General features: G+C 33.7%; 1 protein-coding gene across 1 annotated transcript in view; it reads right to left on the bottom strand.

The window, feature by feature from the left end:
- The window catches only part of LOC129232838 (leucine-rich PPR motif-containing protein, mitochondrial-like), a 101,190-nt gene that overhangs the window by 64,668 nt on the left and 22,181 nt on the right, over positions 1 to 14,341 (bottom strand). The window contains exons 5-9 of the mRNA XM_054866938.1: positions 12,086 to 12,144; positions 9,773 to 9,859; positions 9,653 to 9,691; positions 6,248 to 6,434; positions 2,509 to 2,685 (exon numbers count right to left, since the gene is read on the bottom strand). Of these exons, the coding sequence (XP_054722913.1) occupies positions 2,509 to 2,685; positions 6,248 to 6,434; positions 9,653 to 9,691; positions 9,773 to 9,859; positions 12,086 to 12,144 (549 nt within the window). The remainder of the gene's footprint in view (positions 1 to 2,508; positions 2,686 to 6,247; positions 6,435 to 9,652; positions 9,692 to 9,772; positions 9,860 to 12,085; positions 12,145 to 14,341) is intronic.

The raw sequence follows: 14,341 nt of genomic DNA, 5'->3' as shown, positions 1-14,341 counted from the left end.
AAAATCCAACAAATAAAGTTCCGTGATATTCCGTGATCAAGCTTCAAAAACCGCTTTGATTTTAGAAATGTAAAGGATAACAACACACAAAACTTGTAAAAATAAGGAGATGTTTTTGTAATACAGTATACTCCCGATTATCCGTTTGCGGATTATCCGTGCATCATTTCGGAATCACACTTTTCTAAAGCTTTGATGATGTTATTGATAATATCGATAACATCATCAAAGATAATATCGATAATATCGATGACATCATTGAGGAAGTTAAAGAAATCGAAGGTTTCGAATCGGTTGACGCTGAAAATGTCGAAGAGTGGTTTAAAAGCGACGAATGTGGATCAGGACTTCAATGTCTAACTGACGAAAATATCATTGAACTTGTTACTGAATCAAACGCAAGTGATGATAACGAAGATGAAGAATATGAAGATTATACTATTTCACATTCTACTGCTCTGCAATCTGCAGAACATTTATTGGATTACATGAGTGAAAGAGGTTACGATTACGGAGAAATAATTGCAGCGAGAAAAATTCATACGGACATACGCAACAATTTAAACAAACAAAGAAAACAAAAATGTATCACCGTTCTTTTTAAGCAATACATTTCAAAGAAAAGTTCCTGGTTTGTGTGAGTATATATATATATATATATATATATATATATATATTATTTAGTTTTTCTAATTTCCCCTTAAATAGTTACCCTGCATATTCCTTAAATGATTTTTCGGATTATCCGTGTTTTTCGATTATCCGTAATACGCCGCCCGGTGATTAGCACGGATAATCGGGGGTATACTGTACAAAGAACCCTTTTTTATCAACGCATAAAAGAGAAGTATTTGATAATAAACATTTGACTAATGGTAAAAAGCAATGTTTTACTGGTCTGTACTAAACCTTTGCACAAAAAAGGTGTGAATCCTTGTAACCCTGAAACATGTCAGAATTATTTTTTGCAAGTTTTGTACTGCACTTTAATGATTCTTCATCCTGTAATTGAGTGGCTATCTTTCAACATTTGTTATTGTAAAATACAATGCAATTTTTCCAAATTTTGTTTTTCCCTTAATAAGTTTTGTAAGGAAAAACTTTTTTTTTTTTTTCCATTTTGATCAATGAAAGAAAATTTCAGTGAAGAAAACTACCATGATTTCTTGATTTGGAGACTGCAAACAATAATTATCCTTAATTGGAAGAATTTTTTTAAATCTCCTAATTTTTTTTTATTCTCGGATTTTTTCCAGAAATTAAAATTTTCCTGAGAATTTCCTGATTTCCAGGTTGTGTTATCACCCTGATTTAATATTGTCTATCTTCTTTTCAGGATTATTATTATACAAAATATTATTTTTAAAGTTATGAACAACCGGCTCTTGTAATAAATTTATATTTAAGCATTTGAGTGCATTAAACCAGAAACCATTCAGTACATAATAATAAATTTGACTTAACTTGGAAGTGAATGAGAAATAAATAAGTTATGTAACATGATATTAACATGATAAAAACAGTTTTAGCAGATTTAAAATGAAGCTGTTAAAATACTGCATAAAACATTCTTCAAACATTTCCAGCTTTGAAACTTATGAAAACAACGGTGTCATTATTTTTATTTTTTACCATGGCAAATGTGTCAGCTATAGGCACCCTTAAAGAATCTATTTATAGTTTTATGTTATTTAATAATTATCTAAGTTTTTTTGATGCAAAATTAAAATTAATGAAAATCACACCAAATAAGCAGATTAAAGCAAATTAAGCATATATAAACCAAAAATAATGGCTATTTACAAAATTTGTAATAGTATTTATAGTGGACTAGTTGTACCCGACACGCGTTGCTACGCCAACAAAAAAATACATCATTATACTGATTTTCATGACAATCGGTTGAACGGGGCAGAAGTTGCTACTCTGCAGTGCCACCTGGTGGCGAGTGGCTTCAATGAGCATATGATGCACCTTCTCCGTGGAAAAATACATATATATAGCAATTTTCATAATAATCGGTCCAGGTATCAAGTGACTACACTCAAATTTTGTACTCACGCAGTTTCCAAGATCAATCCATCGCTAAAAATATCAAATAGAAAAAGTTTTAAATCCCCCCGTTGCATGAAAAGCCATAAAACAATAAAGAAAGAATTTATTTGTTCAAACTCAAGAAAAATGCTAACTTCTTATCAATGAGATCTTTCACGCGAATTCATTTCTGCATTTTATTCGTATTTATCCAATGGATCGTGACTTAAATTGGAATAAAAAAGGAACTATCGATCGGATTTTTTCCGAACCGGTCCATAAACATTCCCGGTACCAAAAATAACAAACGGTGAAAGTTTCAGCCAAATCTGCCGGGTAGTTTTTGAGTTCATGGATGACATACAGACAAACATTCATTTTTATATATATAGATTGAATGCTAAAACTCCATATATTAGGCAACCGAAGCTTCGTTATTGGGCTCTTCGGCCAAACTCTACTTTTGCTACTCACCCTTCGACTTTTCAGCATCTGTTTGAGGAAGATGTTTGTGCCAGTGTTGAAGTTAGGACCAGAGGCAGCCAGCACCAGCTTGTAAGCAACATCATCCAGATTTTTGTGCACCAGGTTGACGGCAGCATTGATGAAATCTTGTCTGTAGACATTACCATCGCCCATCGAAGACATGATCTGGATAATAAGGCGGCAACATTACATTTGTCATTGCAACAAACATGCAGAAAAAATAATAATAAAATAAAAAAATTAATTTGAATTTTGACCTCTTGAATTCAAATTATGTTTTTCGCAATCATGTGTGTGTGTGTATGTAGGCATGTGTGTTTGCGTATGTGTGTAGGCATGTGTGTTTGTGTATGTGTGTAGGCATGTGTGTTTGTGTATGTGTGTAGGCATGCGTGTTTGTGTATGTGTGTAGGCATGCGTGTTTGTGTATGTGTGTAGGCATGTGTGTTTGTGTCTGTGTGCAGGTATGAGTGTGATGAGTGTGTGGGTAGTTGTGTGTATGGGTGTTTGTGTGTGGTGGGGAATGTGTATGTGTGTGTAGGCATATGTGTTTGTGTCTGTGTGCAGGCATGAGTGTGATGAGTGTGTGGGTAGTTGTGTGTAGGCATGTGTGTGATGAGTGTGTGGGTAGTTGTGAGTAGGTGTGTGTGTGCATGTGTAGGTGTCTGTATGTATGTGTAGGTGTCTGTATGTATGCTTGTGTGTGTATGTATGGGTTTGAGTGTGTACATGTTTGTGTGTGTGTACGTGTTTGTGTGTGTGTGTATGTAATTGTGTATGTGTGTTTTTTTTCTTCAAGAAGAAAACCAAAAAAAAAAAAACACAGAAAATTTTAACCCTGTATTAACCCTGCATATGGGTTATTTTGAAAAAAAAAATCTAACATTTTGTAATCAAACTCTTTGAAAATAGAAACATTTCAAAGTTAAATATATATACTGAGTCTTTATGAGGAGCTTAATAAGAGAAAAATAAATAGAACTCACTTCAACTAAAAAACATTTTAACTAAGCTCTCCTGGTATATAAAATGCCAGGGATATAAAATTTACAGGAAAGTGACATTTCACCAACAATAGTTACTGTTACCAAAGCCCAGAGCTATATTTTAGGTTTTTTTTTTTTAATTTATTATATCTTAATTAAATTGCACATAACAGGTATGATTTAAGGAAAAAAAAACTTTCAATGTAAATCAGAAATGTTGCGCAGGAGATTGATGGCAAAAATGCTACATACCTCCGTTGCCAACTTAAAAAATATAACAACAATAAAACAGCAGTTCAAAATTTCTTTTTTACCCATAATTACTGAACACATTCCCGAGTCTGGAAAGTAACATGAAAACACTGGGGAAATTTTGAAAATGATGTGCCTTGATTAAAACAATCCCTTCAAGTACACGTAATTTACCTGCAGATTTGAGGCAGTGAGAAAAGAAGCAGGGGTGCCCACAAGGGGGGGTTATGGCGCAAGTTGCGCCATCAAAATTTTTAGGGGGGAATTTTTAAATTGCTTTTTATTTATGTATTTATTGATTTATTTTTAATTTAAATTAAAATTTGTTTTATTTTATTCTGTTTATTTTTTATTTCATTTATTTAGTTTGTTTCTGCGTGTCATTGGCGTAGCACAGAAATTTTCTAATAAAATAATAATAATTATTAAGAATAATTAAACACATAAATAAATAAAAAATATTTAAAAGAATAAATAAAGAAAAAATGTATTAAAAAGAAAAAATAAATAAAAATTATTTAAAAATAAATAAATAAATAAAATAAAAAGAGCTAAAAACAAAAAAGGGGGTGGGGGGGAGAGTTGAGGAAAATTTGGGGGGGGGGGGAATTTGCGCCATTGAACTTGGGGGGGATGGGCACCCCTGAAAAGAAGGGATGTAAGTGAGCATTTTCAAGTTTTGAGTAAAACATGTTTAAAGATACGGTCCTAGGCAGGTTTTCATTGAAAATTTTTTCTAAATGGTGAATTACAGCAGCAACTACAGGGCTACTAGTAGCATCTCTTGCCCCAAGACAGAGGAGGGGTTCCCCTACCATGTGTACTGGTTATCTCCAAATTTTTAATTTTGCCACTTGCAACCCTTTGCTTCTCACTGCCTCATTTGTGAAAAAGATTTGGACAGGCCAGGAGAGTGACTTCCTGGTCATTTAAAAATTTTCTCAGAAAAAAATAAATGAGCTTTCTTTTTTACATGAATGGACACATTTCTTACAATTAAAGATCTGATGTGTGCATCACATGACTTCCTTTTACTCCAATTTAATGTCATTTTCCCATTATTGGCAGTTTTAATGTGATTCAATAGTTTACTCTCTAAATATCACCAACAGTAGCCAAATCAAAACCAGATAAAAAAAAAATTCGCCAAAGTCGCCAAGTTGGCGACAAAACTTGGCAACCAAAAGACTGGCAATCTATCGCCAAGTGTCCGACAAATTATAACACCACTTGAGTTTACATCGAAATTAACAATGATTTCTCCCCAAAAAAGGACAAAAGACCCCTTTAGAAACATCCGAATGCAATTGAAAAGGAAGGTGCACAACTAGATCCCACTAGGAGTCTACGTACCAAATTTCAGACATACCGTTCTTGAGTTATGCGACATACATACATACATACATACAGATGCCACGAGAAAACTCGTTGAAATTAACTCGGGACACGTCAAAATGGATATTTCGGGCGTCTCTATGTTCTTAGGTACATATGTACGTGTGGTCGAGTCGAAAAAAAAAACTCAACATTCATTCGGGGGTGAGCAAAATGGAAATTAAGGCCGATTTTATTGTGCGATGAGGTTTTATCAATGAAGTTATCGCACCGATGTCTAATTTAATTAGTGCATTTTTAGTTGCAGAGTGTAACTGGAGTCTTTTTCAGAAAACAATACCTGTATTTGAAATTATGAATTTATTTCCTCCTTGGTGATATGATACAGTGGTATCCTGGGCGAGCTATTTACATATGAAATATGATATTGGAAAGGAAGTTCTCTCGAAGCATAGATAGATTTGTAAGACAGGCAAAACCATTATTTATAAATTTGCATTATGACAAATGAAGAATCATTTGTGCAATCGAAGTTACAGTTATTTAAACTTAAGGTTTGCAGATAAAGTTTACAGTTATAAAATGCCTATTCGAGAGCATGACAGCAAGTAGCCGACTCGGCTGACTAAGAAACTAAAATACGGCGCCTTAAAAATAAGAGAGAGCAACTGAGCTACAGAAGCAACAGATACATAGTCAGCCAGACTCATTTGCATGAATTACAAGACATGCATTTGAGATGCGCATTTCCCGATGTTAGAACGGCGGCCAATCAGATGGAACTTCGTCACTTCATGACGTAAGGCACGCACGTGTCTAAGATCTGGAAATACGTTACAAACATTGAAATTAGCACTTGTGCAAGATAAAAGAAAATAGGGATTTGATTAAAGCCAAATATATCAAAATAAATGTGAATTATTGATAATATTATTTGGAATCCCCAACAGATTTTTGAGTGAAATTTTTTTCGCGAATGCAATACTTTCTTTTTTGTAAAAGGAAGTAAAAATTAAACACTTTCTGGGTTAAGCAACTCATTTTTATTCTTCCAAGAGATGATATTGCTAGGTTTTTGGAGAATCAGCCATACATACACGAATCTTTCAAAAAGAGAGAAGGGCACACAATATGAAAATTTTATGAAACTATACCTCGTCGATGGCTTCCAGATGTCCCGAGACGGCGAGGGCATCTATTATCTCCAACAGGTGTTTGTTCGTGAGGTTGACTCGGTTTTGTCCTCTCATGTGGTCCTTCATGCGCTGCAGGTCTCCTTTCTTGGCATAGCCACAAGCCAGAGCAGTGTACGAGTCGGCATTGGGAGCCAGGTTGGAAGACCTGCACAGAAACAAACTTGTTGTTGCATTGGTAAACGATATTCAAGTGCGTTCTCATTCCTAATGTAATGTAAAATAGTCTTTATTCAAATGAGATTAACTTTTCAACTCTTTCGGCAAGTGTAAAGTTTCAGTTTGGCATCCTCTGACGCCCAATCATATGCAAACGAGGAATGCAAGTATAAATAGTGAACGATTCCAATCATTCTTTCTCTTTTGGGTTCATCAGCCTCTTGTGTGTTAGGTCCAGCAGATGTTGGTGAGTTGTGAACTCTGCCTCCGCTTATGGCCAGGGTTCATTTTTATTAATTTACTAGCTGCATCACCCGGCTTTGCATGGTTCACCTCGAAAATAAAAGTTATGTCAAGTGACGCGAGTTCAACACTCAGGCTTGAACCAAAAAAAAAAGTCTGAAATTTTGCGGCAGATTGCAGAAAACCTCCAAAAAGTAAACATTTTAAATCCCCCGATTACAGGAAAAGCCTCAAAACAAAAACAAGAATTTTACCTGTTCATATTCGAGAGAAAAAAATGGCAACAGATCTTTCATCTCCATGATTTTCTTCACCGCTATACAGTTTAATAAAAGCGTTGTTGGGGAAAGTGGAGATGAAGCACTGAATAATAATTTGAATGGAGGAAAGCCTTTGAAAAATAGGGATTTTATGTCAAAATCTAAGAGTCATAATTGAGTTTTTAATTGATATCTCCGCTAATTATTATAGGAGGATTATGTTAAATAGCCAAACATGAAGACGGGAAGATGACGAATCCATCGATACCTGCTTCGATGGTCAGTTCACTGTTGTTAGGGAGAAGAAGCTTGGACATACATAGATACACTCAGTTTTCAATTATATAAGAGATTTTGTGCAGTTTATTTATTTTAGCTACGATGGACCAATAAATTTTTGGTAAGCTTTTAAACAAGTTTCCAATGTTCATTTCTTCACATTGACAATAATTCTGCATCTTCCACTGCGTGGTATCATCTCTGCTTGTATAAGCAAGTAATACTGTTGACTGACTTATGGAACTTAGCCTTTCGACTTTCCATTTAAACATCGTAAGTTATCATATTGAAGCACATCATCCAATTGAGCCATATTTATACAGTTAATTCTGAACAGAGTATGCACAATGCTTTATACATGTTGTGCTAAAAGTTAAAACACAGGGGATTTAACAATTTTAGACACGTCCATGTGTATTAAAAAAGTGACATTTTATAACAGTTTGTGCTTATTACAAAAAAGAACTGAAGACTGGAAAGAATAATTGATGTACTATTGCATTTTTTAATGCGCAAATTTGCTCGAGGACATTTGATGCTGCTTCGAAATAAGAAAGAAATTCTAGGCAGAATTTCATACAGTATGCTTTAACAATTTTTTTTTTTCAAGAACTGCAATTTACATTTATGCTTTGTCACTAGTTATTTATTTCACATTCATAAGCAAAAATACCCTTTCTACTGATGCATTATAAGTAAATAAATAAATTTAAAAAAAATAGTTATGCAAAAGTTCATTTGATTTAAATTATTTGAATGAAAATGATTAAGCAATTCCATCCGACAACTTTTGGTTGAACATTTCCGGTTTTTCATTCTATCATGTTAGAAAACACTACATTTTAGCCTCCAGCAACTAAGTCAAGACAACTGCACAGGCTACTTGAAAATCGGATTGTTGTATTCAAAACTGGACATATAGGGAACTTAGCAATGCCAGATTCATGACAAAATACCTGAAATCTTGAACAATTTGAAAAACATTAGTCCTAAATTCTGAACATTCAGAATCCAGATTACCTCCAAAATACAAATACAAATGTGACGACCAGCAACAGGCTCTGGGCCCAGCTAGACTGGTCCTAGTCAGTTTACAATCCCCAGTGAAGATCAATGGCCCTCTTAGAACTATCCACCCCCTTGTTCGTTACCACCTCTTCCGGTAAGCTGTTCCAAGGTTCCACTACCCTGCTAAAATAATCATTTTTCCTAATATCCATGTTAGCCTGAGATTTAAATAGCTTAAGACAATGACCCCTCGTCCTGTTTTCAGTGCTAAACTTCAGCCCCGTAACATCTTTCATTTTAATAAATTTGAACAACTGAATCATGTCCCCTCGGTCTCTTCTTTGCTCAAGACTGTACAAAGCCTGGAATCATAATCTAAGTGGGAAAGTCCACTTATTAGCCTTGTAGCTCGCCTTTGAACCCTTTCCAATGCATTAATATCTTTCTTAAGATAAGGAGACCAAAACTGAACAGCATACTCCAAATGAGGTCTTACCAAACTTCTATATAAGGGCAGAAGATCTTCTTGGAATTCAAAGATTAAATTCCACTTGTTTGCCAAATGTTAGCCTGCAAACTCAAAAGTCCCATTCACATGGAGCACTTCTACCCCAGAAAAAACCTGCTTTTGACCACATTCTAGTTATTTTCGGAACTACCAGAATATCTGCAGGATTTTTTATCCAGAGGGCACAAAGCAAAACCAGTTTGTTATGCCCAGGACATATAAGTCTTGATTGTTAACAAGGGTTAACCCCTTCAGTCGGAATTATGAAATATTGGACCAAAAATGTTGATATTTGGTATACAGTGTACTATGGTAAAGGATTATAGACAAAATTTTGAGTTTGTAGGAAAAAAATTAAAAGCGTTTTGGCACATCCAATATTCCAGACTTATATTTTTGAAATCAATATTTCATGTACAAAAACGATAAAATACCGAACAAACTTCATTATAAAATGTTCTACAAACAATTATAAAACATAATATACATAATATAAGCGTTTGAAACGATTCATTAAAAATTATATATTTTTAAAATAATCAGAAAAAAATCTCGCTTTTCAGATGAAACTCCATGGTTGGAAAAATGAGCCACTCTCTATCTCTCAATCCTTATATGTCAGTGTTGTCAATCCCAAAACGAAAAATTATTTGACAGATTATAACAAGCAGAATGTAAAGGGTCAACTACAAAAAAATCAACTAATTAAATCAATTATTAAATTATTAGCAGATGTTTAAAGTGTATGCCTGTATACCGGACACCAGGTCTGAAGGGGTTAAAGATATTTTTTTTCTCGAAAATTAAAGATATACTTAATTTTTTAATGAACATTTTTAAATTTTCAAGGGAGAAAATAACGTTTATCAATGGGATAGAAATAGAATAAAAAGAAAAACAGAATCATACTTCATGACTTCCAAAATGTTCTCTGCACCCTCAAAGTCACTAAAAAAGAAAAAAAAAATCAGTTGAATTGAATCCTAAGAATCTAAAGTTTCACAACACAAGGGGATACCAGTCACTTACCCAGAATTTATGTAGCCTTTGATGAGAGCATTGAATATGTTTTCATCGACAGGAATGTCTTTCGTCTTGAGAAACTCCAGTATTTCACTGGAAGGCAAAATACGAAAGAATCTTAAACGCAACTGCGAATACAGCAATTGGATTTTATTTTTTAGTTAAAGCATCTGAATAAAAATAACTAAATTGTAACAACAAAACAATTAAATAAATAAGGATGAGCAACTATCAAGGCCAGGGCCCGACTAACTAAATGTGAGGCCCAAGGCCCACAATGCTTTGGAGGCCCCCCTCTCTATTCTATCACATAAGGTCAATGCAAAATAATGTTTAACAATATTTTAAAGGTATGTTTTCAATTAATAAATCATTAATTTTCATTATTTTCACAGAAATGCATGATTTTTTAATGCTATGTATAAGTTTTCAGAAAATTCGGGGCCCCTGAGGAAGATGGGGCCCCAGGCCCATGCGGCCTGTGCGGTAATCAGGCCCTGATCAAGGCCAGATCCAGGAACTCTTCAAGGGAGGGGCGAAACTGCATTTACAAACAAAGCAAACAAAAATTACGAAGTTTTCGAACCCTCCCCCCTAATATAATCCAATATCGTTTAAAATCGTATTTTTGGAAGTGCAGTTTAGAAAAATTTGCAGAGGAAAGAGCTTGAACCCCATTCCTTCCTCTAACGTCACCAAAGACTGGTTTAAAATTGCATTTTTAAGATCTCAAGTTTGAAATACAGTAAACTCCCGATTATCCGGGTTGTGGATTATCTGTGCATCATTTCGGAATCACACTTTTCTAAAGCTTCGATGATGTTATCGATAATATCGATAACATGATTGAGGAAGTTAAAGAAATCGAAGGTTTCGAATCGGTTGATGCTGAAAATGTCGAAGGGTGGTTTAAAAGCGACGAACGTGAATCAGGATTTCAATGTCTAACTGACGAAAATGTCATTGAACTTGTTACTGAATCAAACGCAAGTGATGATACCGAAAACGAAGATGAAGAACATGAAGAAAGTACAATTTCACATTCTACTGCTCTACAATCTGTGGAACATTTATTGGATTACCCGAGTGAAAGAAGTTACGATTACGGAGAAATAATTGCTGTGAGAAAAATTCGTACGGACATACGCAACAATTCAAACAAACAAAGAAAACAAAAATGTATCACCGATTTTTTTAAGCAATAAATTTTGAAGAAAAGTTCCTGGTTTGTGTGAGTATATATATATATATATTATTTAGTTTTTTCTAATTTCCCCTTAAATAGTTACCCTGCATATTCCTTAAATGAATTTTTGGATTACCCGTGTTTTTTGATTATCCGTGCTATGCCACCCGGTGATTAGCACGGATAATCGGGAGTATACTGAATTCCAAAAATTTTCTGGTTGAGAGTACCCTGAAATTCTTTGCACTTTGTTGACTTAAAATACTTTTGGAACTTCAATGTTGAAAAATAGTCTGTAGAGTGTGGGGCGATCGTCCACATTGCCCCTCCATTGTATCCGCCCACGGCAACTATATATCTTATCATTTAAAAATTAAAATGTCTATAAAAATTGGTATATACAGTTGGCTCTCTGTTTAACGATGCTCTATTTAACGACTTTCTCTATTTAACGACGGCTTTTCACAGTCCCAGATGGTCCACTATAGTGTTAAAAGCATTCTACTTAAGGACGATTTCCACTTACGATTTTTTGTGGTCCCTTGAAAGTCGTTAAACAGAGAGCCAACTGTATATATTTTTTTGTAAACATTTCCTTTGCTGTTAAATATATTCCTTTGAACCATTTGTTTGTGTACCATTAACTACAACATTTTTGAAAGTAAAGCAGAGTAATCCAGATTATTAAAAAATAAACAAATAAATAAAATTAAAATCTACAAATAATGTCAAAGTTAATGAAACAGCAGTATCATCAAGTGTTTAATGAAAGTTTCAAGACTATCAAAAACAACCACAAAACATACTTTTTAGTCGTGAATGAATGATACTCGGTAATTTGTTGAACATTTGAAGAAATAAAAAAAGAAAAAAATATGGTGGTAACAAAATCCTGGAAAAAAAGTTCCCCGAAAATTCCACGATATTCCCCGATTTAGCTCCGAAAATTTCCCTGATTTTACAAATGTTTGCAAGCAGAAGTATTTTGCTTGAAAAATATGAGGGAAAAGGTAGATTAAACCCCGATAATTCACTGATTTTTTCCAGAAATCAACATTTCCCTCAGAATTTTCCGATTTCCAGGCTGTGTTACCACCCTGAAAACGGAAGGGAGGAAAAGATAGAGAACAAACCTGGCTGCAGTAAGATTCCCGTCCGCACAACATTTTTCCATCAAATATCGATAAGTCACCTGAAACACAACAAAAGCCCAAGAAATCAAAGTCATTAAATATCCATAGCATGGCGTTCAACTAAGGAAAATATCAAATGTGTAAGAAACGTATTCTGCTTCCTTACTAATAATACAGCTGAAAGTCTGTGTCTAGATCTCTGTGTGTCTGTTACGCACATTGGTGCCTAGAACGTTCAGCCGATTTTCATGAAATTTGGCACAAAGCAGGGTTGGCAAGTTTTTGCCGGAGGCGGAAAAAACCATGGTTTTTATCGCCCGGCAAAAATAGGTTTTTGCCAAAGTGGCAAAAATTTGTGTTAACAACTTACGGACAGTTTTTTTCCCTTTTATATAAAAGTAAAAGCATGAAAAGATTTTGATAAAAGGCTTTGCCATTTTCTGTAGAGTGAGCTAGTATCACTAAAAAGTAGAAAGAATATAGAATGCACATATTGATCAGCTTTTTTTTTCTTCTTTTTAAATTCTTCTCTTGGGTATCCATTTTCCCAGTAAGTGAGAAAAAATGCATTATTTCTTTAGTGAGGAAAAGTTAATATTTTTCTATATTCAAGTAAATATTCTGTTATTAATTAAATAACTTAAAAATCTTGGGGGGGGGGGGAATTAAAAAAAGTGATTAATTAAATATATATATATATATATATATATATATATATATATATATATATATATATAATTAGAATTCAATTTTTTTATTAATTTACTAGGCTTCAGTAAACATTCTTTGTTTTAGCATCGAAGGAATTGGCTCATTCTGAAAAAATTGTTTTAGCAAACATTGAAAATCTTAAGTTTTGCAATCCCAACATCTGTTTTTTATTTATTTTTCACCTTATAAATTGGAAGTAACTTGGAGCGACATAACTAAAATATTAAAGTGCATTATTTATAGTATATTGTCACTATTTCTTGATTAACACTATAATGCTACTTTATTTGCAATTAGGTTTTTGCCGTTTTTTCCATTTTTGCCATGGTTTTTTTCACTGTCCCGGCAAAAATACCTTTTTGCCGGCAAAAAACCCAACCCTGACACAAAGTTAGTTTGTAGCATAGGGGGGAGCACCTCGAAGAAAATTTTTCAAAAATTCGATTTTGTTCTTTTTCTATTAAAATTTTAAGAACATTTTACCGAGCAAATTATCATAACCGTGGACGAGTAAATTACTAAATTGTCATAACCTGGAATCGTAACAAGGGCGATCAAATAAACACAGCAAATTGGCGAGAAATTCATCATTCATTATTTGTAAATATACAGGTGAACAAAATGACTTTTTCATTTTTCTACTACGGGCAAAGCTGTGCGGGTACCACTAGTTGATAATAAATATGTATATCAAATCTTATAAATTCTGCTAACAGCATGTGACATACTTGCATCTTAAGTATCAAAATCTTTTCTTTTTCCAGTTCAATTACTTTATTTAATTACTAGTGGTACCCGCACGGCGTTGCCCGTAGTAGAAAATTAAAACATCTTATGGTTCGCCTGTATATTTACAAATAATGGATGGTGAATTACCTCGCCTTTTGGCTTGCCCATGTTACAGTTCCACGTTATGATATTTCGGTAATTTACTCGTCCATCTTATGATAATTTTGCTCGGGAAAATGTTCTTAAAATTTGAATAGAAAAAGAACAAAATCGAATTTTCGAAAAATCGCTTCAAGGTGCACACCCCCATGCTACAAACTAATTTTGTGTCAAATTTCATAAAAATCGGCCGAACGATCTAGGTGCTATGCATGGACACAGAGATCCTGACAGATATCCAGACAGAGAGACTTTGAGCTTTATTATTAGTAAAGATAGAACATATCTCTATCAAAAAAATATTTATAATTTTATATATTATATTTTAAACATTTTAAAACTACTTCATTATACATCCTTAAAATCTCTGCAACCTTTAAATAAACTATATTAATTACGAACATCTTTATTTTTAACTAATTTTTACAAATATTTAACATAATGTAAGGAACTATGCAGATTTCTAGGTATACAATGACCCCCATTATTCTAATGTTAAGTCTTATTACGTAAAATAATATTTGTGCAAATATAATGAAATAAAAGTGAGCAATATTAAAGAATTTGAATGAAATGAGGCGGAAATACAACACTGAGCACTAACTAAATTACAACATGTAGTAGAGGTGCAACATCGAGGGCAAAACATAGATGTTA

The sequence above is a fragment of the Uloborus diversus genome, unplaced genomic scaffold (genome assembly GCF_026930045.1).
Source record: "Uloborus diversus isolate 005 unplaced genomic scaffold, Udiv.v.3.1 scaffold_14, whole genome shotgun sequence".
Classification (NCBI taxonomy): Eukaryota; Metazoa; Arthropoda; class Arachnida; order Araneae; family Uloboridae; genus Uloborus; species Uloborus diversus.
This window is presented reverse-complemented; position numbering and strand designations above follow the sequence as displayed.